General features: G+C 46.7%; 3 protein-coding genes and 1 long non-coding RNA gene across 5 annotated transcripts in view; 2 read left to right on the top strand and 2 right to left on the bottom strand.

Annotated features, from left to right (window-relative positions):
- The first annotated feature begins 363 nt into the window (after positions 1–363).
- Positions 364–3,854, top strand: C2H2orf50 (chromosome 2 C2orf50 homolog). The gene is made up of 3 exons (XM_038320397.1): positions 364–563; positions 3,522–3,561; positions 3,663–3,854. Exons 1-3 carry the CDS (start codon positions 364–366, stop codon positions 3,852–3,854), a joined length of 432 nt encoding a protein of 143 aa, XP_038176325.1.
- A 2,214-nt stretch (positions 3,855–6,068) lies between these two features.
- On the bottom strand, positions 6,069–10,367 carry LOC119806960. Its single transcript, XR_005284285.1, has 3 exons — positions 10,193–10,367; positions 7,070–9,925; positions 6,069–6,537 (listed from the first exon to the last, which is right to left on the bottom strand). It is a non-coding gene; the product is annotated as an uncharacterized LOC119806960 (long non-coding RNA).
- A 136-nt stretch (positions 10,368–10,503) lies between these two features.
- Positions 10,504–22,526, top strand: Slc66a3 (solute carrier family 66 member 3). The gene is made up of 7 exons (XM_038319800.1): positions 10,504–10,790; positions 12,937–13,019; positions 13,098–13,167; positions 15,015–15,072; positions 16,993–17,113; positions 18,302–18,343; positions 20,483–22,526. The coding sequence occupies exons 1-7, from the start codon at positions 10,648–10,650 to the stop codon at positions 20,572–20,574; spliced, it is 609 nt and encodes a 202-aa protein (XP_038175728.1). The 5' UTR covers positions 10,504–10,647; the 3' UTR covers positions 20,575–22,526.
- Rock2 (Rho associated coiled-coil containing protein kinase 2) overlaps positions 22,427–27,238 on the bottom strand; it is a 100,587-nt gene continuing 95,775 nt past the window's right edge. For both annotated transcript variants that reach the window (XM_038319798.1, XM_038319799.1), the window contains one exon: positions 22,427–25,573. In XM_038319798.1, coding sequence (XP_038175726.1) covers positions 25,570–25,573 — 4 coding nt within the window. In that variant the 3' untranslated portion in view covers positions 22,427–25,569. The remainder of the gene's footprint in view (positions 25,574–27,238) is intronic.

The following is a 27,238-nucleotide window of genomic DNA, read 5'->3' as shown; positions in this document are numbered from 1 at the left end:
TGCGGTGTCCACCAGGGGGCAGCACACGATCGTGCTCCGCTCACCTGCCCTCCTCAGGGGAGGAGCTAGGCAAAGCACAGACAGTCTGCATCCCACAGAGGGGCTCAGATGTCCTCCGTGAGCTTTCAGCGGGGTCCACCCCTTCCCTTGTGTACTCGGGAGCGGCCTGTTCCCCGGGCGACAGTCAACACAGACAGGACTGCAAAACACAGCTGGGTCCCAGCCTGGAGAGTTCTGTCCCCAGCAGTCACTCTGAACTCGGGATCCGGTGGGGGGACCTTGTGCAGGCTTCTCTGGGTTAAGAAAAGAACCTCTGTCTCTTTTCTCTCTTTTTTCTCCCTCTCCCGCTTTCTCCAGTCTCCTATGGGCAGCCAAAGAACCCCATCATCCGGGTACCGACCGCCTCCTACCCGGCCTCTTGCCTCAGTTTCCAGAACCCAGGATGGCCCTGCAGCAAGCAGGGGTCTTGCTGGTGGCTGCCAGGGTACCGCAGCCCAGGGTGTACAGCAGGACCAGCTGTGGAGGGAGCTTGTGGAAGCCGAAGTTCGAGGCCAGCAGCGTTGGTGAGTGTCCTGTCCCTGCCTCCCTTCTTCCCAGGCCTCCCCACACTCCCACCTGCCTTGGAGTTTGGGAAGGTGCTGAGAAAGGGAGAATATATGGAAAAGAGATTAGGACAGGAAAAACATTAAAGCAGGGTGTGAGGGAGGGTCTGAAGCCCCTACAGGAGCCCAGGGCCTCAGTCCCAGCAGGTGGCTGGGAATGTAGACACAGAGGGGGCTCTGGTCCCGTCTCCCAGCAATCTCTCCAGATGAACATGGCAGATTAGATGGGAAGCTGGTGTTGGGAAACTAAGCTCTACCTGGGGAAGAATATTGGTCTGGGGGTGGCAGTGGGGGGCCTCCTTCATGCCTTTATTCAACAAAGGATACCCATGAGCCTTTGTGAGCTGCCAGAGGAAGCTGGGTAGGTTTGACCAGGGTTCCCAGGGAGCCTCCCTTCCAGGACCCCAGAGAAGCAGGTAAGTAAACTAAGCAAGGAGGGACGATGCCTCCGAATTGTACACCCAGTTTGGAGTTTGTAAGAGAAAACCGAAGACCATGGAGTGGCGGAAGCACAGTAAGGAGGAAGACGGCTACGAAGCGACCAACCCAGGCAGTTGTGAAAGTGTAGACAGAAGTTTCTGTCCCGCCTGGTCCCACAGCCGGTCAGTCCCAAAGAAACACACAGAGGTTTATATTTATTATAAACTGTTTGCCCTGTTAGCTCAGGCTTGTAATTAACTAGCTCTTACAACTTCAATTAACCCATAATTCTTATGTATGTTTAGCCATGTGGCCTGGTACCTTTTCTCAGTGAGGCATTCTCATCCTGTATCTGGGTGGCGACTGCAGACTGAGCCTTTCCTCTTCCCAGAATTCTCCTAGTCTGGTTGTCCCACCTGTACTTCCTGTCTGGCTACTAGCCAATAAACGTTAAATTAATCCTATACAGGTGACAAATCTTTACAGTGTACAGAAGCATTATCCCACAGCATGAAAGTCTAGACAAAGGTTCTCCAAATGCACACGCTGTCCAGGGCTTTGCACATGGTTGTGTTTTTAGTTTCTTTTCCTCCCTCTTTTAGTCTGGCCATCAAACTCAAGGCTTTGCATAGGCAGCAGACACTCTGCCATGGATTTTATCCCCATAAGCAAATGTCAGAATTTCCTTCTTCAAGGCAGAGTAATATTCTAATGCATGGATAGACTTTTTTTTTTCTCATTTTACGTCTTGTTGTTTCCACACTTTGGTTGTTAAGTGTGTGACAAGGGAGAGCAGATTTCTCTCCAAGATCTGGCTTCCCATCTCCCAGATAAATATTCATAAGTGGAGTTAGAAACCAGCCCAGGAGGGCTGTCATACTGTTTTTCATAATGGCATCACCGCTTGGCGTTTCCATTAACAGTGTGCAAGGATTCCAGTTTCTCCGCAGTCCTGCCAATGCTCGTTGGTTGCTTTTGGTGCATTCCCCCCCCCCATTAGGTGGTCAGAAGCACAGGCCTAGGCTGGCAACTGGCAATAGTGTTGGAGTGGCACCCCAAAACTGTGTAATCTGCCACTGTCTCTAGGGAGATAGAAATGGGATAAGAGGGTGCTCAGCTGTGCCTCATGCTGTAGAATTGCATTCAGGCTGCCCAGGGTGTCCCTATGAGTGTCCAACATCACTTATCCTCTGCATTGATGGTCGTGTGAGAGCAAAGAGCCACAGACACAGGCCATTCACTTCCCCCTCCTCCCAACAGGACCCCCAAACCAGGAAATGTGGTAAAAGTCTGCACAGAACAGACAACTTAAAAAAATACTCCCCACTCCTCTGAACCCCCCCAAAGAGACTTCATTTAAAAAATGTAAACTTAGCTGGGCAGTGTGACTGACACCTTAAATCCTAGAATTTAGGAGGCAAAGAGATCTCTGAGTTCAAAGTCAACCTGGTCTACATGGTGGCAGAAAGCACGGCAGCAGGCGTGGCACTGGAGCAGCAGCTGAGAGCTCACATCCTAACCTGTGAGTGGAAGGTTGAAAGGAAAGAAAGGGGTGGGCATACACTGCGAATGGCATGGGCTTTTTGCCTCCAGTGACATACCTCCTCCAACAAGGCCACATGTCCCAATCCTTTCTAGACAGTTCTACCAACTAGGAATCAAGTCTTCAAATACATAAGCCTATAGGGGCCATTCTCATTTAGACTGTCACAAATGGGGGTGACTCGAGCCTGTAATCCCATGGTTGGAAAGACAGAGGCAGGAGGATCAGAAGTTCAAGCTTGTCAGGTGTGGCAGTGCACACCTTTAATCCCGGCACTCAGAGGCAAAGGCAGGCAGATCTCTGTGAGTTCAAAGACAGCCTGGTCTGCAAAGAAAGATTCAGGCCAGTTAGGATCACAACAAGACCCTGTCTCAAACAAACAAAAACAGTCAAGGTCATCTTCAGCTATGTAGTGAGCTCTAAACTAACCTGGACTAAACAGACAAATGAATAAATAAGGAAGCTAAACACAAAGTGTCAAACACATAACATCTGGGGTAAAAATTGGTGGAAATTACAAAAACCAGATAGAAAAAGTCGCTGGCCACTCTGTGGGCTGCTCCCTAAATATAACACGGGCACTTGGCATTATTATTGTGGTTGTGCAGCATTTTAACTCCTCCATGATGATAAAAATTCAAGATATGGTGAAAGAGGGGGCTGGAGAGATGGCTCAGAGGTTAAGAGCATTGCCTGCTCTTCCAAAGGTCCTGAGTTCAATTCTCAGCAACCACATGGTGGCTCACAACCATCTGTAATGGGGTCTGGTGCCCTCTTCTGGCCTGCAGGCATACATGCAGACAGAATACTGAGAATACTGTACACTAAATAAATAAATAAATAAATAAATAAATAAATAAATGGGAAAAAGATATGGTGAAAGTCATTCTTCAGAATATTCCAGAAAACAAAACAAACAAACAAACCCACTCACGTTCCTGTGCTTTCCTTTCCAGGGCTGAGAATTGGGGTTTTCTGAAAGACTGCGACCCTTTGGTAAGGCAGCACCCCCTCCAGAAAGCTGCTTACAGTGTCAACATTCATTCTTTCTTCATACCCCCACGGGGCCAGTGACCTGAGATGCCTCCTCTCCTCAGGGAAATAAGAAGGAGCCTGAGAAGCTCCCTGAAGACGTGCCCTTCTTCTCAGACACACTCCCCAGCTCCACGAGCCGGGAGGTGGGCAGTAGGGTGGACACGGCCCTGGGGAGAGCCCTCATCCACATGGATTTCTTCTTCACGGAAGGCACGCGGAAGAAGAAGCTGGAGGATGGGCTGCAGCCATTGTAGGGATCTCAGGACGGACTCCAGCAGGTAGGTGTGGAATGGACAGAGTCCAGGAGGCCCTCAGAGTGTGGGTGCTCTTGGGTCAGTCTCATATGGGGCAGGAAGAGGATTCCAGAAACACCCCTAGGACCACAGAACCTTACTCAGCCCTTCCTGGTCAGGACCCCAGAGTTAAAGTGGGAACCCATTGTTAAAGGTGTGTTTAATGGATTCAGTCTGACTTTATAACCATGAGGTTGCTCACAGTTTCTGCCTCTGTCTGTCTGTGGGTGCTGGGGCACCTCGACCTGACTTCATGCATTGAGAGGAGGCAGGGCGAGCTGGTAGCACACAGCCTTGGGATCTGACCCGAAGGCTGCTGTTGGTGCCACCAATTTGTAGGTGGAGGCCGCTTGTTCATTCCCGGCTGCCCAGACCACGAAATAATCACACAGAAACTATATTAATTAAATCACTGCTTGGCCAATCATTTAAGCATATTTCTGGCTAACTCTATCCTAAACTAACCCGTCTCCATAATCTGTGCATCATCACGACATCGTGGCCTACCGGCAAAGTTCTAGCACGTCTGTCTCTGGTGGAGGCTACATGGCTTCTCCCTGACTCTGCCTTCTTTCCTCCTCTATCTGCTTGGAGTTCCTGCTTTGCTCTGTTCTGCTAAGCCACTTGCCAGATATCTTCATTAACCAATAAAAACAGCTGCTGCAGCATTCCTTCTGGGAGTCTAAGGTCAAAGCGAGCTGTCCTGACCAATCCAAGATCACAGGAGCGATGATGGCTCAGCAACTACAAGCACTTGCAGAGACCTAGGTTCCACATCCCCAGCACCTGCCTCGTGGCTAACAGTTATCTGTAACTCTGGCCCCAAGGAATCCAATGCTCTCTCTGGCCTCTAAGGGGCACTTGAATACACAGACAAATATACAGACACGTACACATAAACCCGAAAACAAAACAAACAAACAAAAAGCAAACAAAAGTCAAGGCTCACTTCAGCTGCAGGTGGGTTCCCTCAAGCACACTAGAGAATCTCATCAAGACTTCTCTAATCTGTCTCCTGGGGCATGGGCCCAGACCTGGTTCCCAAGCCTACAAGCACAACCATTTACAGATGGTGCAAAGTTTAAGCCCAAATCACCTTCTTCACAGGTATTTTTGTCACTAGCCAAGAAGTCTAGAAGCCAAGGCAAGCATCTGGGGCAGACTGGTCAATTCCCTGTGATGTCTGACTCAGGGCAGCGATTCCCATCCTGGCCTCTATCTCCATAGTTAAAGGATGGGCAGGAGAGGGGAGGAGACAGATCTCAAGGATATCACAGGGCTGTTCTTCTCTAGAGCACATTGGTCAGAAGGGAACATACAGTACAGCTCACCGCCTCCTTTCCCATGCATAGACCTTGGCTGGAACATCATACTAGAGATCTTGTCTACATGTCTCTCAGTTGTTTGGACCAACAGGTTCCTGGGGTCCAAGCTTCTTTCTGCTCATCTCCAGAGTGCCAAGAGAGCCGGAAGGAGAGGATGCCATACTGTGTCTGTGTGACTCTGCAGGTCGCAGCCAGCCCCCCACATATACTCTCCACCCCACGTACTGCCACCCCCATCACATCTTCAGGCTCTTCAGGAAGGTGTCTGCTTTGACCGTCACTGTCCCACCCACGGGCTAAGGAAATGGAGATGGGTCCGGCCACCAGCGCCTTCTGTCTTTGGGACCAGAACAAAGAAGGCTGGATGAGCCAGGCAGCCAGCCTCCAGGCCTAGGCATGGGGAAGTAGCACCAAAGCTCCATGGCCTCACTGGAATTGGAGCTTTATCTCGACAGTCGACCAGGGCAGCTCAGAGCCCACAGGCTGGGCAGCACCAGGGGTCCAGAAGGGTCAAGTCCGGAGAGCTAAGACCACAGCAGGGCAAGAAGGAGCCCCCTTCACTCTAGACCACTGCTTCTCTGAGCATCTCTGCCTCCCTCTGCTCTGTGGTAGATGCTACTCCTACTTCCAGTGATAAAGAATGGCCGCCTGCCATGGAGACCCAGAGGGACCCTTGGGCGTCTTCCTGTACTAGACATGAGGAGGTAATATAAACAGACACATGAGTTATTCTGGGGGTGCCTATCCACCACGTTTAGAACGATGTCGATGTCAACATGAAGGAAAAGTAGAGGGCCAACCCTGGCTACACCCCTGACTCATGTGCACACACAAACACACATACACATGATTAAAAATAATTACATTTTTTTCAAATACTGAACTCTTAAGAATTACAGAATAAAGAACATAAATATCGTCATTTTAGGCCTAACACTCATAACTAATTTAGGTATGAATTAATAAAGGCCACAGAAACCTCAGGTTTAGAGACTCATAGGGAGCCCCATCAGAAGGGCAGCTGACATGATGTACCTCCCCAAATGACACTGCAGCTACCCAGGAGCCCTCCCTCGGGACAGAGTGCGTGTGACCTGAGAGCTACCAGGAAAGAACAGAAAGGGAGCTGAGGCAGTGGCCCAGGTGAAAGGCAGCCCAGGCCAAAGAGACTCTAGAGCACGCCATGGGGAATAAATACCGGAGGACAGGCGGACAGTGCACTACATCGGTGACACAGTGGAGAACAGGTCGGTCATGCTGCGCTGGTGTAGATCCCGGCTTCTGAAACTGAGCGGGAGTCAGGTAACTGCATGTGGGGTCTGCAAAAATATGGTCGCAGTAAGTGTGCTGGACATGCAATGACCAAAAATTATTTCAAAGACAAATGTAATGTACTTCAGATGTTTCTGGCTGTGCTAGCCAGTTGTATTCTGTGATTTCACCATGGCTGTGCCTCTGAATATACAGTGTGCGTGATTTGTAGTTAGCAGGCTGTCACACCGCACAACCTCAAGAGATGCTGCCTGGAGCAGTTCACACAGGCACATGTACATGCTTTGGTACCCCACCCCCCCACATGTACACACATATGCACACACACGTACACACACCACACATACACACCCATGTGTACACACATGCACATACACACAATTGCTGCTCTGCTTGACTCAAGTTTCATTTTTTAAAAAGGTGTTTGGCTTGTGATTAATTTGCAACAATTTCTAAAATGGACTTAAACATACAGTGCCATTTTGTGTTAACTATTCATGTAAAGGGGCATTCTCAGTATTGGAAGTTATAAAATCAAAATATCAAAGGGCTGGAGAGATGGCTTGGGGCTACGAGTACCGAGTACCGTTGTTCTTCCAGGGGACCAAGGTTTGGTTTCTGGCACTCACGTGGCAGCTCATGATTGTAACTCCAGTTCCAGGGGATCCAAGGTCCTCTTCTGGCCTCCATGGGCATCAGGCATGTATGTGGTACACAGACATATATGCAGGCAAAATACTCACACACATAAAATAGAAAAATTTAAAACTTTAAAAATAAAATAAAAATATCAGTCAACTCTGAAAAATTTTGAAAATGTTCTATTTTCTGTCCTATCAAATATTGAACCAAAATTTAATTCTGTATGTAAAAATAAATACAACCAACTCAGTATGCAAATTAACTTTAATCTTTAATAAATTATAAACTATGTGTAAACCAAAGAATTATTTTGAAATTTTTTTTTAGTTGTTATCAGCTGGTGTTTGACTTAAACAGTTGTTTTTTTTTTTTTTTTAACTTCAAGGATTTTTTTGTTAGAGTTTGAGAAAAGCAAGGGCAGGCTAACTGTAAATCTTGGGAAAAAGGAACCACGTCCTTTATTTAGTAAGTAGCCACCTGGCAGCCCAGCAGCCGGTGTGATGCAAGAAGTAGGGGGAGGGGAGTGTCTGGGAAAGGGAGGGAATCCAAGTGTCTGAGAAAGCATGCTTCAGAAAGAGACAGAGCAAGAAAAGACAAAAGGAAAGTTATCCAGGCTGGTTCTGCAAGCTGCTGCCTGATCACAGCACCTACAGCCTCCTCCAGGGTCACAGGGACCTGTTTCTGATGAGAGGGGCTGTGAATGGGAGGAGCTTAAAAAGTTCTGAGTAGTTTCCAGGGTCTGTGCCACCGGCTAAGTCACCTGATGTCTACAGCACACTGGCCAGTAGCTTATTTGTAGTAATAAATACAGGCAGGCAAGCCACGTGCAGAGCCTAGATGACATCCCTACAGGTTTAGGCAGTTGTTAACCAGTATGGGATTTGGAGTTCTTTTGTCTTAGCATTTACCCTCAAAGTGGAACAAACTGCTACATTGTAAAATGGAGTCACTCAGGGCAAGGCTGAGCTAGGAGGCTGTTGGCTTTACACAAGTAAGTAATTTACACAGTAAGTAACTCAGAGCAGAGCTGACTGTATCATATCTCCATTCTCGACTACTTTTCTTAGGTACAGAATTGCGGACTCGAGAATGACATAGCTAAAGTGTGGAAACACACACACACCTTCAAAGATCTCTCGTGGGAGGGAAGCAATAGAGCCTCTTGACTTCTTCCACGGGAAGGGTAAGGGCTTTGGTGAGGACTGGAGGCAAGGTGGACGGTGTGTGCTGGTGCATGGTTTACAGCCCAGAATTACCTCAGACTAGCTGTGCTGTGCCTGCGTGCGCGCCTGCGTGTTCAGTCTCATAGCCTAGTGATCTCCAATCTTGTACATAATGGGCGGTGCCCAGTTGTGTTATTTCTCCCAGAGAGATATATGGTGGCACCAATTCACCCCAGACAGGGCTCCAATATATTATAGAGTCCGCCCAGTGAGTTTATTGGGATTGTTTATTGGGTGTTGATTCAAGAAAATTGCATCACTCGCTGGAGTCAGGTTGTCCCTGCTCCCCGAATGCAACTTAGTTTCCCTACAACTTACAGTTTGTAAACCCCCCCCCCCCCCATCCGCACCTCCCAGTGGTGATCACAGCAGCATCAGCCTTCCTTCCAGAGAGCAGGAATCCAATCTGGAGGAAACAGCAGCAGCACCACGACAACCTCTTTTCTTTTGGTTTTTCGAGATAGGGTTTCTCTGTATTGCTTTGGAGCCAGTCCTGGAACTCGCTCTGTAGACCAGGCTGGCCACGAACTCACAGAAATCCGTCTGCCTATGCCTCCTGTGTGCTGGGATTAAAGGTGTACGCCACCACCGCCCGGCAACCCATTTTCAATAATAGTTACCTATTAACTCACCTTTTAACTCTTTTTTTTTTTAAAAGACTTATGTATAGGGTGTTCTGTAGCATGTATGCTTGCATGCCAGAGGAGGGCGCCAGATCTCACTACAGATGGTTGTGAGTTTCCACATGGTCGCTGGGAATCGAACTCAAGACCGCTGGAGGAATAGCCGGTGCTTTCTTTTTTTTAAAAGGATTTATTTACTTACTATGTATTCCTTCCATGTATGTCTGCAGGCCAGAAGAGGGTACCAGATCTCATAGATGGTTGTGAGCCACCAAGTGGTTGCTGGGAATTGAACTCAACCTCTGGAAGAGCAGTCAGTGCTCTTAACCACTGAGCCATCTCTCCAGTCCCCACCTATTAATAATTTTGAGGCATGTGTGTTTGTATTCTCAGCGATGGGGAGGTTGAAAGAAAGAGGATCCCTGGAGTCCCTTGGCCAGTTAGCCTCGCCTGTTTAGTGTTCCAAGCGCATACTCACGCGCACACAACAACAAAACCCTAATAATAAAAATAAAAAGAGGAGGGAAGGAAGGAAAGAGCGGGCTCTCACATGGTGCTATGGAACAAGTTAGAAATCCCAGCATTTGCCAAAAGGCGGAGGGAAAAAAAAAAACACAGAAGTTCAAAACCAGTCTGGGTCACGTGACCCTGCCTGAACCCACCCACCATAGATTCTGGATTGGAAAGCGGGCGGAAACAGTAGGGTCCGACTGGAAAGCTGGCTTCGGTTCTCGTTTGAGTTCAAGGCCAGTCAGTCTACACTGTAGGAGATCTCGCTTCAACAAAACAAAACAGGAAAAGCAGCCTCCGGGTTTAGGGAGCAAGTTCATTAAGGAGATTAGCCTACCCTGTGGACTTCTTATACCAACAGAAGGCTAGCTCCGAGTGGCTGGGTTTCGGGGGACCTCGGCGTCCTCCGGCTTCTTCAGGCCGAGTCTGGGAGAATGCTGACGAGGTTGAACCAAAAAAAAAAAAGTTTTAATTTCTGAAAGGTTTAAAGTACAAAGATTAACTTACAGAGAGTGGAAAAACACTCGGAATGGCCTGAGCGGTAGGCCCTGTGCCCACCCAACCCCTGGGGAGGCTGGTCTGTCCCAGCATTTCCATTCCGCTAGAAAGGGCACCCGTGGGTGGAACCCGGAAAGTGAATCAGCAGCAGGCAGAACCCGGCAGGGCAGGACAGAGCAGAGCCACCACCCCGGGGCTGGGAGTACCCGGAGCAGAGCAGACACGAGGCCGGGTGCACCCAGAGTGGAGCAGACACCGGGTGGGGAGCATCCTGAGCCGAGCAAGCTCGGGGCGTTGTGCACCTGGAGTGGAACAAACACGGGGCAGGACGCACCCAGAGTGGAGCAGACTCAGGGCGGGGTGCACCGGGGTCGGAGCAGATTCGGGGCGGTGTGTGCACAGAGCACAGCAAACACAGGACGGGGAGGGGCCCAGAAGGGAGGGGTGAGGGGAGGGGCCCACCAGAGCAGAGCGGACTTGGGCGGGGAGCATCCAGAGTCTAGCCGACACCGGGCGGGGCGCACTCGGAGCGCAGCAGCTCGGGGCGTGGTTGGGGCGTCGCCCGTCGGGCGGGAAGGCGGAAGGACTTTGGACCGTGAGCTCCTGGTTCTCACCCACGAGATTCCGCAGCCCCCTGACCCCGCACTCCCGGGATTGCAGCATGGAGGCCGGGCTGCTGTGGTTCTGCAACTGGAGCACGCTGGGCGTTTGCGCCGCACTCAAGCTGCCGCAGATCTACGCGCAGTTGGCGGCGCGCAGTGCGCGGGGCATCAGCCTCCCCAGTTTACTTTTGGAGCTGGCGGGGTAAGACCCCGGGAGGCCTGCGAATCCGGGAGACCGAGGGTTAACTCGGGGGGCGCGGAGCTGGGAGGCGCTTTCCCGGGCGCTCCCACACACCTCCCTTGCTTCTCCCCCAAATCCCGGAAGGTACGAAATGCCTGTGCACGCCCATCTTAGAGATTCTGCGAAGTCACCCCTACCCCCACCCTGTCCTTAGCTACGGCCTTCCAGCCGCGGGCGAAGCCATTTGCACCTGCCGTCCCTTAATGTCCTCACCCTGCACCACCCACATTTTTTTCCAGCCTAGAATCCCTTTCCTGTAAACCAGTGGTTGGGCTGAGATCTGAGTTACAAGATTTGATGATTCCATGTGGGCATGAAGAGGGGGAACTTGGGTCGGCGTTTGGAAGTTGGGCTGAGGTTCAACACGCAGGTTTGGGCAGTGGCTGCTGCAGGAGCCAAGTTATTGGTGACTTTGGCTAAGTAGTTAAGAGTAAGAGGTAAAGTTGTGAAACTTTGGTTGGGAAAAACAAATTAAATGGGAAACACGTCCCTGAGTCGCGCGATCTTGCACCAGGCAGCGCCCTCTCGGTTTGTCACCAGCCCCTCCCCACTATCATCTACACGGAGGAGAGCGCCCCTCTGATAGGGTGGGTTTCACGGTGCACCTTTTCAGAGAGCGGGCGGGAGGGTCCCTGGTCCGTTGGCTGCTTAGAACAAGAGTATGTACATTTCAGAGAGAGGGGGCGGGGCGGTGATGGGTAAGGCTCGAGACTGAAGGATGCAGAAGTGACCTCCTGGCTGGGGCAGAGTATGCAGGTGTTTGAAGTCAGGAGAGTTATTTGGCCTCTGGCATGCTAAGTTCTTCGCGAGCATGAAGCTCAGGCTTCAGGGTGCAGGCTGAATAGAAAGCTCTCGGATGCCTACAGAACGCCAACCATTTCCTCCTCTGCCTGTAACTCCCTCTTTGCTGCCTGGCTTTAAACACGCAAATCCAATCAGAAATCGTCTCAAATCCAACAGCTGACCCCAGTAGCTCTGGCCATGGAAATGTTCCCTGGGACTCGGATGGTCTTGTAGTCAGTCTATCGCGGTACAAATAAAGTAGGCTCTTTCTGGAAATCTCAACAGCCTCTCTTCTTTCGGGCAGTGGGCGGGCAGCTACGGCTGGTTTCTGTAGTTAGGTTTGGCAGGGTTAAGACCAGCTCTAAGGCCAGAAGGCGTGGGTATGCAGCACCACTGAAACCCAATAGTTATTTATCCCTACTTCCGCCAGCAGTTTACTGCAATAGTTCCCAGTTCCTGTGGTCTTTCCGGAGGTCCTCCTGGAGCCCTACATGCATTCCTTTCTTAATCCTCACCGCAGCTTGAGTTGAAGAGTTGTTTTAATCCTGAGCTAGGAACAATAGGGATAGGAGGGCTACCCTGCCTGAACTCAGCGGTCTCCATTTCCACTTCTCCCACCTCCCGCTCCCTTCCCCTTGCATGGCTGGGGGGGGGGGGTATCACTTCAATTTTGCACCCGCCAGGCCTTTGCTTGGTTGCCTGCTTGACCCTCACCAATCAGACAGGCTCTGAGGCATCCACCACCATCATACAGCCTGCATCCTCCAGGGACTGGTCTCCTGCCTTGGGGGCATAGACCCTCTTTGGATTTCGATCCGAGAGCTCCAACTCTAAAATTCTGATTTGAGGGAATTGGTTCTTGGCCAGAGCCTAGCTATTTTAATGACACCAGAGACTTCACGCCTGGATGATGATTGCTTTACACAGAAACCTTAAAGACCGCAAAGCATTCATGCATCATCCTCAGGGTACAGGTGTTTGGGTCCCCCTAAAAGCACAGAAGCCAGCGCTAGGGCTCTCGCCTCAGGGAGAGAGCCTGAGCTGACATCTTAACCTTGAGTTCTCACATGGTCTTGTCATCTTTGGGTCTCAGTTTCTCCATATAATGTGGCAGGCAGTGTAGGTGACCCCTAAAGGTGTTTAGCAAAGTGCCACACTCAAGGTCTCTTGGACCTGCCATCTGGGTCTCTGGCAACATTCCCGAAGGTCTATCAGGGCAGTCACAAGTATGGTGAAGACCGCATGCTCTAGTCTTGGGTAAATGTGCCTGGGATCTGGCGGGGTCTCAGGGTGGGCTGTGAATATCTACGTGTCCTGCCTCCAGGTTCCTGGTCTTCTTTCGCTACCAATGTTACTATGGGAACCCGTTGCTCACCTACCTGGAATACCCCATTCTCATCGCACAAGGTAACTGACAACTGCCCATCCCACCCACCCCAGCCTGCCCTCCTGCTGCTCTGTCCGTCTCACAGCCTCTTCTTTCAGACATCGTCCTCCTGCTCTTTGTCTTCCACTTCAATGGGAACGTGAAGCAGGCCTTGCCCTACATGGCCGTGTATCCTTCCTGCATCTGAGCTGGACATGGAGGTGGAGGGGGCTAAGGAAAGGGGCTCATGGTGGCATTTAAGAGGCTCTGAATTCTGTCCTCAGCACCAAAAAAGGGGTGGGGGGATTTGGGGTGTCATTTGCTAATATTCTGCATTGTGAAACAGGATCTTTTTTTTTTTTAAATTAAAAAAGGCTCATACATTGCAAGTCTTTACACAATCCTTAGGATAGTACAGTTGCTGCCAGTGGTGTCCCTGTAATACGGTTGTCTTCCCTCCCCCGCCCTCCAAGACCACGTGGGGTATAGATTCTGCTGAACAGGAGAGGTTTGTAGTCACCCTGCTAAGAGCAAGAGGCTCCACCTGTGCTTATCTCAAGCCCTCCTTCCTTCTGTGAGCATGTCCCCAGGGGATTAATGACATGACACAGTGCCTGGCACCAAGTCCCAGCAGGATGCACCTGGTAGGTGCCTGTCAGTAGGCATAGACCTGGTTGGGGCAGTTTCCTGCTAATCATGCACCTATGCAAAACTGTAATTTAGAGGCTGAGCCTTGTCTGGGTGGCTGTGTTGGTTTGGAGGCTTACCATGCAGAATGGCGAGGCATTAGACCACTTCACGCTGTGGCATCTCCTATGCAGAGGGTAAAGTTTCACGGCCGCCTTTTTCATAAGGATTTGGTGTCACCTCTCTTAAACTTCCAGCTCCTTAAAAAGGCCAAGAGTGTCTGTGTCGTGACGGCAGTCAGCTAATCCTGCTGCCTCCATGACATGACCATGCACCATTTTTACAGTGAGAGGCCCCAGGATTTGTGTAAGCCTTGACCACAAACTGTCTCAGATTGCTATGAGCCCCTGGCTCAGGTTCCCCTCTCCATAGAAGGAAAAGAGTATAGCTGTGCTCCACTTCTGCTCTGAGGTCCGTTTCAAGGGGTTGTGTTTGCCTTCCTCTCTCCTGGTAGATGAGGATGGCTTGAGCTTCTGCTCCCCCAGCCTCCACCTCCCAGATGCTGGGATTACAGGCATGTCCCCCCTACATTCGCAAAGAGAATGTTTTAGTAAGAGTTTAGTGCAGCTAGATGTCAGCCAGTGTTGTGGGTCATCTCTAGTTTAATCCCTTCACCAATTTAATGTAACCATTGTTTTCAGCCACCTTTGGGGTTCTTCTGTATGCAGATAGCATATGGGATATAGACAGGGTAGGGAATAAAACCCCGAAGCAAAGCAGCGATTAGTAACTTGTTCCTGCCAGCCACTCCTGCCCTGACTCTGGCTCCCTTCAGCCCTCATGGTTTGATATTTCTGCTCTGGTTGGGCTCTTTTGTTTCTATTCATTGAATCACGAGTCCTGCACAGGTCAGATGGAAAATGGTTTCCTCTCCTTGCCTACCACTGCACACTCTAACTACTGTGCTTTTATAACAGAATTAGTGGGAAAGGGGTGCGGATCCAGCAGAAAGTTCACACACAGCACACCGGTTTTGCAGAACACCTCTCCTTTGCATGCTTGAACCTTTCTTGTACGCGCTTTTGATGATGCATTAGAGAAGTCTGCACAGTCAGGACACCAGCATCGTAGCTACAGCCATATGAATATTCGGGTTACAGTTTGTGAACATAGATCTGTGCGTTTTCTTACATAACTTGCTTCCATTCTTTTGAACTCAGAACAGATGTTCACATGCAACCCCTTAGCATCTTTTCCAAACTGGACACTGTCCAGCAGAGCAGTCCCCACCCCTCTACATCGACTTCTGTGTCACCCTCTGTGGTCTAGCTTGGCCTGCACAGGACAAGAAGGGAGGGGTGGGTGAGGCTGCCAGTGACTCCCTGCTGGATTCCTTAGCACTTGGCCAGATTTGTGTCATCCTGGTTCATCCTCAGCCTGCAGAAATGGATCATCGACCTGGCCATGGTAAGTGGTGCCCCTAATGGAGGGAGACTGATAAAGCAGGTACCTTTTCTTTTTTGCCCCCGGATCGCTTTAGAGAAGTGTTTCTCACTTTCCTCATATTGCGGTGACACCCAACCATAAAATCATTTTCACTGCTGCTCCACAACTGTCATTTTTCTATTGTTATGAATTGTAATCTAAATCTGTGCTCTCTGGTGGTCTCAGGTGGTTCCTGTGAAAAGGTCGTTAGATACCCCAAAGGGGTGGAGACCCACAGGTTGAGAACAACTGCTTTAGAGCATGGGGTTTCACCCACACTTTGCAGCTATGTTGAGGATGAAAAGGCAATGCCAGCCAAATATTTTAAGACATTATTTTTGAAAGGTTTGGGGCTCAAGAGGAACACTAAGGTGAACTCCCCCCTTTTATTTGTGTATGGGGGTGGGGATGCATGCAGAGATTTGTAAGTCATCTTCCATCTTGTGGGTTTCGGGGATTGAATTTAGGTCATCTGGCCCCACAGCAATCTTCCCCACCCACTGAGCCACCTTGCCATCCCCGACAGCATAACTTTTAAGATAACTTTCCCGTTTTCCTCCCACTCTGTGACTCCTCCCTCAGTCCCCCCTACAAGCGCTCACTGTGCACTTGCTCTCTGGTAGACTTGGGGACTGGTACTTTTCATGGCCACATGCAGCTGATGCACATCTCTGCCTGCAATGGACTGTTTTGTGGGATAACATGATGCTATCCCTTGAGTGTGTGCTGACACTACCAGGGTTCTCTTATGGCCTGCTCCCAGACCACCCCCTTGATCTCAAAGTTGCTTTTTTTCTTGAAAAGTGAACATGTCACTAACTTGTCCATTTGGGCTATACCATAATCCACTTTTGGTGTTTCTCCCTTCTTGGCCCCTCCCATCACACTAAACTGGCCCTGCCACCTTCCTTTGCTTTATCCAGCACCCCAATTTCTCAAGCTTCCTTTTTCATGGCATTCCTTGCTTGGGTCTAGGCCTCCTGCAGGTCATCTGTGCCCAGCTCCCATTTGTGACTTTTGTCTGTTGAAGCCTGGCAATGGCATTGCTCCCTCTGCCCAGATACACTCTGACACTCCTTTCTCTGCGATTCTTTCCTGTGTAGCCCCATCTCCCACTCACAAGGACTTCTGGAGGGCAGCCAGGTGCCCACACAAGGAGGAAGCAGAGCTTGTCAAAGGCCCTGTGTGTCACTCATTTGAAAGCCAACAGTCAGGCCCCATGCCTCTCACCTCTTATGTTTCACTGCAGATCAGCATCTCTATAGCACTCACTTGATTCTCTTGCCTGGCTATCAAACACACCACTTTCTGTGGCCCTTCCTAACTTTATCTCCGTGCCTTCGGAATGCTGCTCATGCCATTCTGCTCGGCCTAGATGACTGTAGTGGTCTCCCTCTGGCCTGAGCTTAACAGTGAGCATGGTGGGCTGACAGCCAGTTTGCAAGGCTTTCTTGTCTGAGAGATAACAGAGGACACAGTCCTCAGAATGAGGAACAGTTTGGAAGTTGGTCTGTTTAGCGACAGGCTGGGATACACCATACCTATTCTGGGGAGAGAATAGAAGGCAGGGTGCGTCTGCAGCCAGGCCAGTTCACGCCCTACCAGAGAGGCAGATGAGGGTCATCCTTCACCAAATTGAAGTTTCAAACCTTGGCACATTAGAGACTGCTAGTTTTGAAAGTTTAACTTAAAAAGCACTGTATCCGGGCTGATGCAATGACTCAGTGGTTAAAGGCGCTTGCTGCCCAGCCTGATGACCTGAGTTCAATTCCCAGGGCCACAGAAGAACTAGCTTTCACAAGCTGTGCCACCTCTCCAGAGAATAAACTGTGTTTACAAAGGTGCTGCATCCAGTCCTCTGTCCTCTCAGGCTCCTGACTTTCTCACTCTTTCCCACACCAGAACTTATGCACTGTCATCAGTGCGGCCAGTAAGTTTGCCCAGCTCCAGTATCTGTGGAAGGTGCAAGACTCGGAAGCTGTGAGTGCACTGTCCTGGGGCCTCTCTGCCTACACCTGTGCAAGTAAGGCCACCACTCGCCAGGGACACCAGAGTCTTCTTTTGTGTACTAATACTTTTGCAATTAACTATGCAACAGAACCTGCTAAGGAAAGGTACCCCCGTGTACAGACTGGCTTCAACTGTCACCCAGGGTCCTTCCTGTTCGCTACAGAGAAAGGAGCTAACACAAGAACTCTGGTTAGACAGGAAGAATTTGTCTTCTTCAAGTCTTAGTTTTCTTACTTGTGAAAAATGGGATGGAGTTCAATGCTTAAAAAATTTCTGCCAAATGTGTTAATGTGTGCCTTTAATCCCAGTGCTCAGTATTCAAGGCAGGTGGGGCTCTGGGATTCCAAGATCTGCCAGTGATACACAGTGAGACCCTGTCTCAAACTTGTATAATTTTTTTTTTTTTTGATTTTTCGAGACAGGGTTTCTCTGTGGCTTTAGAGCCTGTCCTGGAACTAGCTCTTGTAGACCAGGCTGGCCTCGAACTCACAGAGATCCACCTGCCTCTGCCTCCCGAGTGCTGGGATTAAAGGCGTGTGCCACCACCGCCCAGCCTCAAACTTGTATAATTTTAAAAACATTATTTTCGTTTAATTTTATGCATATGGTGTTTTACACCTAAATTTATGTATGTGTACCACAGGCATGCCAGGTGCCCTTGGAGGCCAGAAAGGGGTCAGATCCTCTGTGACTGGGGTTATGTGCTTCCACATGGGTGCTGGGAAGTGATCCCAGTTCCTCTGGAAAAGCAACCACTTAACCTCTTAACCACTGAGCCATCTCTCCAGCCTATTTACCTACACACACACACACACACACACACACACACACACACACACACATTTTAATTAGTGGGAGACTTTCTTTAAGTAAAATAACTGGAAGCTCAATATGCAAATGGGACTTGAGATTGTTTTAGTTGTTTTTTTGGGGGGAGGGGTGAGCACAAGGAGGGATGGGAGCCCTCCCAGGTACTGCTATGCTACTGTTAGAAATGCTTTTTAGAGAAGCTCCTACAGACTGGGCCAGGGTCAGGGTATATGGCTGCTCATTAGAGGTTTACACAATACAGCATTAACAAGGGTCCCCTATCAAAGTCATTCAAGAAGTTAAAGTATATTATATAGTAAAATAGAAATGAGCTAAACAGAAATACAAAATGTGTGAGAAGCTATATATTGCTATGAATTTTCTTTTACAGCACGAATAATAACAACTTTAATGACCACCAATGATTTCACAAGTAAGCAAAACTTCCTTTTGACTTCCTGGGTTTTGCTTTCTTTTGTTTTTGTGTGCGTGTGTGTGTGTGTGGGGGGGTAACTTTGGTCTAACATAGAACCCATCATAAGGCTTAACAGACCCACTTAGTTCAATTGGGCTATGGATTCAGAGGACAAAAAAATTAGTCTTCAACAGTGACTGTCTCTATTATGCATCCACTCCTTACAGTCCATGGGGAGAAATATGCCCATGGGAGTCAATTCTCATCTTGGAGTTTCTACTTCATTAAGGAAACTGGACAGGACTCCCACAATTATCTGTTAAGTATGCTGTGAAATGGGTTTTCAGAGTAGGGCAGCTGGGTGTGGTGGCTTGCATCTATAATCCTGTATACTGAGGCAGCTAAGGCAAAAGAGCCAAGCCAACCAGGGAGACCCGGTCTCTAAAACAAGAGAGACCAGCAGGGTGGGTGGCTGAGGAACCCTTCCTACTCTGTGGGAGCAGAGTCATCTGCCAAGTGAGGCCTTCAGTGCTGAATAAAGGTCTGATTAGAGGAGAACACCTGTGACCACGAGCAAAGAAGGTGCCAGGGCTGGCCATACTGAGCAGTGAGGCCAGCAGGGGCCAGAGAAGTCAGAACTGTAGACATACCTCTGAGTAGTAAGACACCTCCAACTGTGTCTTAAAGCAGGGGGTCACGTAGCACCATTTGCTACATGCTCATACAGGAAGGTAGACGGGTTTGTGTATGCACACACCGAGAAGCTGAGAGAAGAAAATGCTTTGGCTAACTGAACGAGAGTTATGCTCCCTTACGCTCTTTTCAACTTCCAACACAGCATCTTTGAAAAGTGAAGAAACAGAAACCTATCCAATGACTATTAGAAAATGTCCTCAGCTGGGTGTTGGTGGGGCACGCCTTTATTCCCAGTACTCGGGAGGCAGAGACAGGCAGATCTCTGTGAGTTCGAGGCCAGCTTGGTCTACAGTGCTAGTTCCAAATCTACAGAGTAATGTCCTCAACACTAGGCTTTTTATTGAGAAAGCAAGCTTCAGAAGAGTGAAGTCCCTTTTGGGAGGTTTATCAGCTAACTTCATTGGTGGGGTAAAAAGAGACAGACCTAACTCTCCTCCATGGGGCTTGAGTTCACAGGAGGGAGAAGAATGTAATTAAAAAGCAGAGAGCCCACATATAAAAAGTTTATATTTAAAGGACCAAGATGCTCCCACTGCAGTCTGTACTTGTCACCACTGTTCTGAGTGACTCGCTTTTAAAAACAGCATGGCCAGCCAGGCCCGTGGTAGCACACACCTGTAACCCCAGCATTCAGGCAGAGGCAGGCCCATCTCTGTTTGAGGCTAGCCTGATTACGTGAAAAGTTCAGGACAGCCAGGGGCTACATAGATCCTGTCCAAAATAAAAAGTGTGGCTAGTACGCTGTTTGTATCTTACCGTTATAAAGACATCTCAAAAGTCGGGTGGGGCTGCAGTGCATTTCATAAAGTGGTTTCCCATGCATGTGGGGAGCCCTGGCTTCAATCCTTAACACAGAAATCAGGAGTTTAAAGTCACCGTCAGCTACAGAGTCAGAGAGACCCTGTCATAAAACAAACACAGTCTTCATGTCTTAAGGGCATGTTAGGCCTGTTCTGTCAGTCACTTTTTCATGGTCACTTCATTATATAACATGTACTGACCCAGGGCTGTTTTCTCAGGAATACTTTCATGTGATGTGGAGTCTTGGCTGTGCCACCCAGGTTGGCTTTTCCCTTGAGCCTCTAGCAGTCCTCTTGCCTCAGCTTCTCATGGGTCCACAGGCAGGGTCCACCATACTTTACTAGAATGGTCTTTGTAGAAAGCTGCATTCTGAGACACCTATGTCTTTAAGATGTAAGTAAAGTGGTCTTGCACGTCTTAGCCAGAATCACATTACTTCAATGAAGCAGCAAGGATGCATGGCCAAGCGCCCAGGTGGGCACTTCTGCAGGGAAGTCCTTTCCCAGGAAATGTCCGAAAGCAATCTTGTTCTGAGTCTCATGATCTCATCATTTCGTTTGGGGTTGGGGCAAACCTTATGTAGGCTTCTACTGAAAGCAGTATAATGTTGGCTTTTTGTTGTTTTTTTTTTTTAATGTTCGAACTTTCTTTTTATTTCAGTTCTTACCCGTTTTGTGATCATGTTGGCTTTAAACATATGGGTAACAGTAACAGTACTGCACTACCGGAAGCCTGTTACCAAAGCTGAATGATGGATGTATTCCTTCCACACAGTGGACTTCAAATAACTCAACCAGGGGATGCACCGTTGCTTTCCATTGCTACATTTAAAGTCTTTTACTAGTCAATCATATCAAAAACTTTAAATCAGACTTGAAAAGCCTCCTAGCTGGATATGGAGGTGCAAACTTACAATCCAGCACTTGGGAGTTTGAGGTAGCTTGTGCTACATGGCAGACGGGACTCAGAGAAGAAAAAAGCCACTTGTTTAAAATTGCCCGTTTTCTTGCCCTGCACCCATAGGTTGTGGTAGGACTGAGAGAGAGAGAGAGAGAGAGAGAGAGAGAGAGAGAGAGAGAGAGAGAGAGAGAGAGAGAGAGAGAGAGAGAGAGAGAGAGAGAGAGGGTCTCACTATGTAGCCCAAGCTACTCTTCAACTTGTGATCCTCCTTCCTTCGTTTTCTGAGCAGCAAGAATGCTGGATACAGAGGGAACCGACCACACCTGGCTTGACACCCGCAATGGTGGACGCTGCCCAAGAAACCATTTTGACCCTTCAAATCATGACTAAGTTCTTTCAGAGTCTTAAATAGTTTTCCCACAAGGAGTGGGGTCTGCTTAGTCACACCTGGGCAGTTTAACCCTTCCATGACTAAGGGCTTGGCCTTGTATGTAATAAAGCAACTGTAACATCCATTCAAGGCAAGCAAGGCTATCAGAGTGCTCCCACACTTCACAGTGTGCCTTAAGGAGTTCCAGACAGAGCCCTGATCTCTGTTTAGGTGAGGAAATCACAATGGCCTTCCCAATTTAAGCACAATGCAGCTTTTTTTTTAAAGAAAGTGCTGTACCTCAGTTACATTGCTGGAACTTAGTACAGGTTTTAGCTACTGCAAGGTATGCATTAAAAAGTGTTGCTAAGTCATACCCAATTCTTGAGGGATTTTATTCTTACTAAAGTAACATATCATAAGCACTGTTCACAGTACTTCCTCCGATGTTTTATAAACCTGACACTTAAAAGTTAACTTTCTTATATGTGTATGTCATTATTCTGCCATACTGTAAGTAATGATGTTTACTGGAAAATGCTTAGTTTCCTGTGTAAAACAGACTTTCATTTGTTGAATTCCACTGATCTTAACTGTCATGAATTTTCAGTTATGTAGGTATAGTTCCTCAGTAAGCTAGCTAATCTTGTTAGGACGAATGTCCTCGACCCAGGAGAGAAATTCTACATCTAAACATAAACCATCCTATTGTTATTTCAACCAGTGTCAGAAAACAAAACCCATGTTCATCTCTTATACACTGATAATCAGACCATTAGTTTAATATAAATTATGGTCTTACCCCAACAAGTGTTTTAGGTATATTCAAACAGCACTTTTATTTTACCACGGCTTACAGCACTTCTTTTAAATAAAAAAAAGTCCCCTTTTGTAGGCCAAGCTGGCCTCAAACTCAGCTTTCTGCCTCCACCTGTTCAGCAAATCCCACCTCTGGAGGGAACACCTGGGTGACTGTAGCCATCTCACATGCTCCACCATATTTCAAACTGACAGTCCCTGAAAGGCAGATGCAGTCTCCAGATGAGTTCATCCACAGAATACCCAACCTGAGACCAGAGGACGGCCAGTGCTTACCAAGGAAGCACCTTCTAGAAGATGCCCACCACTCACTATTTTCAGACAGAAAGGCACACTGTGTCCTCTACCCTCCCCACCTGAAACCAGATATGTGAGTCTGCAAGCCCATAGTGACTCAGGGGCAGAAGTGTTCCTCTATGATGACATCATCCCACCTTCTATCCGCACCCTTTAAAGAGACACATTAAGAAGCTGCAGCGCTCCACAATTACTGCACAGGAAAAGATGCTTACATCTTAGGTTCTTTTATTTATTTTTCTTAAACAAAAAGCAGGCATAAAAATACAATTACATTACTACAAAGATGCAACAAAATAAAAATAAATCAAGAGGGTATGATTTTTTTTTTTGTTCAGGGGGACAGCTGATCAAAGATGACTCTCTAAATCATGCAGTTTATAACTTATTACAATTCTAAACAAAAGTCACCACAGGGAAAGGAACAAGGCAAGGCCCCAGGGCACAACACTCAGCACTGTCACACAGCGCCTGTCAAAGTGCTTTAACATTGGCTGTGGCACCTCCACGAGCCAGGGGAGCTGAAGCCACCTTCAGGCAGGAAAGGAGAATCAGTAGCAGTCAAGGAGCCGGAGAGCTCGGAGGGTACTTGTTCTACTTGGGGTTTCGGCATGCTGCTCTGAGCATCACTGTAAGGTAAGTTGGTGTCTGAGATTCTTCACATCACCCCGGGAATCCTAACAGATTGATGGCAGCAGCAGGTACCTCAAGCACTTCTCACCAGATCTACACATGAACTGATGCAGAGCCTCCTCCAGGGTCCATGGCCTCCCAAAGGTCGGCCAGAAATACCAGCCTTTCCTTGGGATTACCAGCTCACTTATCATTTAGTTAACCAGGGCATTTGAAACTTTCAATTGAACTTTTTTTTTTGCTTTTCTAAAAGCAACGCTTAAAAATTATTTTTACATTAATTTTCATCAGTAATACAGGAACTTAGTTTTTCTTTTACTTCTGTTTTTATTTCCACAAAGCAAAAGTGTCCAACCAAAGAAACCTGGCATTCCTTTCTTCTAGTTCCCAATTGGAAGGATTTATGGCTCTGAGACAAACTGAGTAAAGGAAGCAACATTTGCTCTGATAACCATCTATCTAGAAGGTTTGGGAGCCTCAAGAAAAAGTGAAACTGGCACACAACTGGGTTGCTCTTGTAATGACCACTGGGTTGGGAAGAAAACTGGCAGGTGTGTGCACTGACGCGCATGGAAATGACAACAGGGAAAACAAACCCCTTCTGACTTCTCTAAGGTCAGCTTTTTTACTCAAAATTCTGTTACTTGGACAAATGACCTAATAAATCCCTATGTTAAGCAGTATGTGAAGAAGCTCCATGGAGAGATTTTTGCCCCTCAGAATGTTTTATTCCCCTGAATCCTTCACATTAATTGCCTCGTACAGTTGCATCACACCATGATTCTCCAATCTCTAATACGTATATACACGCACAGCATCCAAAATTTAAACTTCTGCCTTTTTTACTCAAATACTTCAATTATTCATTTGTAAACTTGACATTATTTCACCTTAATAAAGTTTATTAAAAATATATATATATATATATATACTCTCCAATTCAGAATAGGATAGAACCTCCCATAGTGTAACAAAATCTTTATATAAAATATTAATTCAGTCTCCTTTTAAACAACTCTAATGAATGGAAATAGTTCTTCTATATAAATTTTATATATTTTCATTTTTAAATCTGAAGAGAAGAGAAAGGGAGGGAGGGAATAGGGAGGAAAGAAGGGAGGGAGGGAAGCTGTGTTCTGAACCAGAGCTACAGAGCACAGCTTGCTTCCAGAGAAATGGCATGCACATCTATTAACAGATGGAACAAAAGATGCAACTGGGCCACCTGAAGGTCACAGGATTGGGATTTAGTATACCAGTAGGCCAAAGGCCACTATTCCATAATAAAATCTATAAGGATCAAACTTTTTACAACATTTCTACACTGACCCCAGAGGGAAGCAATGAAAACTTTCTCCTGGCTTCACTGAAATAGGCAAACATTTCAATATCATATTGAACTTTGCATATGTACAGAGCCTGATGCTGCCCACTGCTACACTCTGCTGTGGGGTGAAGCATACTTCCCTGGGCCCACAGCACAACAGGACCTATCCTGCCTGTTCTCTAACCTCAGCAGCATTTAACAATGAGAATCAAAGTAAGCGCTTTTGAGGCTGCCTCTTCCCAAATATCAAAGCTGATATACCACCATACAGTTGTTTGTTTCAGGATCTTATTTAAATATTAAAATATATATACAATACATGTTAGTTTTCTTAATATTTGAGACAATTTTTGAATCTTAAATGAAAATGTGAAAAACTGCCTTTACCATAAATAAAAATGTATCTGGGGTAACCAGCAAGTTCAGAGCAAAGGAGATAGTTTGTAGTCACAGACTAGCTGAAGCCTGTAAAAAGGGATGAAATAATAACAGATACACATCACACACATTAGTTCCAATGTAACCCGTTATTGTTTCTATGACCAAGCAGGCTGACACTGACACAGTTACTGTGTGTAGGAGAGGGCACTGCTTTCCCCCAAAGCGAGCTGCATCCTAAGAGCTGGTAAACACTTGTTCTTTCTTTTCTTAAATACAGAAAAGGGCTGAGATTTGGGGGGCAGGAAAGAAATTAAATTAAGGCATTCAAAATGGATAAAGTTGTCTACCACAGGCATTAGGAACTGGAATAATTAACTTCAAACTTCTTATTACAGTTAACTGTTTACACAAACATGCATCTCCTATCAGGTACATGGATGGAGGATATAAATTCCAACAGTATGGCTTTATACAAGTGCATAGTTGCAACTGAAGTAATGATATCTGATTAATGTGTATAAAAAATAAAATGGTAAGTTAAAAATACCTTCTTGCAGTATTACAGTACAATGTGCTTTTATGTGTGGTGTGTGTGTGTATATATATGAGGCTCAACTCATATGTACATACATATATGAACACAACATCATGGTCACTTCTTAAAGATGCAGTCAGCATCACTGTAGTGGGATCCATTCCCAAATTCTTTTGGCCGATGTGCCGGTGAAACCCTCTGTTGAATCCAAAATGTGATTTCTTTAAGCTCTTCTCAACCTTTCTATGCAATGTAGTGTGACTGCCAAGAGCTTGCAAGTCTTGAAGAGTTGCACGACACCTTTACTCACCAATCACTGCTGTTCGGATTGTTTCAAAACAGCCCAGAAAACTTCTCCATGATGTAAAATGATTTCAGGGGAAATGTGTGTGTGTGTGTGTGTGTGTTAAGTTTTGAGACATCCTATTTCAGTCTTCTGGCTGGAAGAATGCGATCACCTAAATAACTGCTTTCATAGAAGGCAGTTAGCTAGAAAGGAAGGAAAATAATGTCATTTGATACACTCAAGTTAAGAGAAATTAAATTGCCCGAAAAAACATTTTACTTTTATCATTAAACTACATTCTCTGTATTTCTAACACTCAATTCATGCATCAAGATACTTAATTCTATTACTTTACTTAGTTTTAAGTACATGCAATTACATTCTTTCTAAATACAACAATAGACTTTCTAAGTCCCATATTGGCCATAAACATTTAATGCAGTTAATCAGTTATATTAGGGTTAAAACACTGTGCTGAAGCAGTGGTTCTAAACCTGTGAATAACGACCACTTTGGCAAACCTCTATCTCCAAAAATATTTACAATTCATAACTAGCAAAATTGCAATTATAAAGTAGCTACAAAAATAATTTTATGGTTGGAGGTCACCACAGCATGAGAACCACTATACTACAAGGATCTTGTTTAAGCACTGATCTACTAGCTGCCTTATATAGCCAAAAAAGCAGGATTTCTGGACAGGCTTTACATAGTTATAGGACCTCAAGTCACATTTTCTATATCTATAAAATAGGAATAAAGGGCTAGACTCTAGCCTCTAGAGTATAGCTCAGGGGTAGAACACTCGTCTAGCAAGCTCAAGGCCCTGGGTTCCATTCTTCCTTGCCACAAAACAAAACAGCGTTAAAAAAGGAAAAAATACACTGTAGTGTGTGTGTAAAGACAGTCACAAGCCTATATACAGAGGTCACAGTATCACATGATCTAAGTACATGCCATCACAACATGCTCAGTTGAGACAAATAGTTGTCTACTTGAAGATTTAAAGTCACAAGGTTTAACTTTCATTCAGTCTTGTTATTAATTAAGCAAACCATTCTAAACTCTTCTCTGTCCACTGAGGCAAGGTCTCACTGGCACTGGTATGGACCTCACAAGCCTTGTCTCAGCCAGCTGAGTGGGAACTGCGGCCTTGCATGTTTCAGTGACAAGGTCTCATGCAGCCTAGACTAGCCTCAAATTCACTATGTAGCTGGAAGATGACCTTGAATTTGCCATTTCTTGGCCCCCCACCGCTCAAGTGCTGGGATTACAAGTATGCCAAAATGCCTGGCTTTACATTTCTTAAAGGCACAGAATTGTTCACAGCATGTCACTCTTTTTTAGCAAGGGTAGTATTAAATTCTTGCAAACATTTCACTGTATTGCAAAGACAAATCAGAAAGATATATCACTGAATTTATCAAATTTATAGAGTTTTTATGGTTTTAATTCTTGCAAATTAGAAAGGAGAAGGAAGGAGAAAAATGAAGGGAGAAAAAAAATCCATGCTATGTTCACAAACTAGTCTGAGACTGAAAACACTGTTAAGTTTTAATTCTCTGTATACAGCTTTTCTGGAATGAAATCAACGGTACCAGAGTTTTTTCCTTTTTTTTTATTTCTCCATACTTAACTTGAAAGATAAAATATTTTAATTTCAACAATACTGAAAATTGATAGCCAATAAAGAATCTGAACATAGCATTTCACTTACATTTGCTATGGAAATTCTAGTTAGAAATATTTCTGAAATCTACTTTTTAAACATATCCTACTAAAAACATTATAAAATTTCAAAACTAGTCCAAAAAAAGAAAAGTTCAAGTGCAAACCACATGCACTACATGGAAGTACTAAGAACTCAT

The sequence above is a fragment of the Arvicola amphibius genome, chromosome 2 (assembly GCF_903992535.2).
Source record: "Arvicola amphibius chromosome 2, mArvAmp1.2, whole genome shotgun sequence".
Lineage (NCBI taxonomy): Eukaryota > Metazoa > Chordata > Mammalia > Rodentia > Cricetidae > Arvicola > Arvicola amphibius.
The sequence above is the reverse complement of the archived record's forward strand: the minus strand, read 5'-3'. Positions and strand labels throughout refer to the sequence as shown.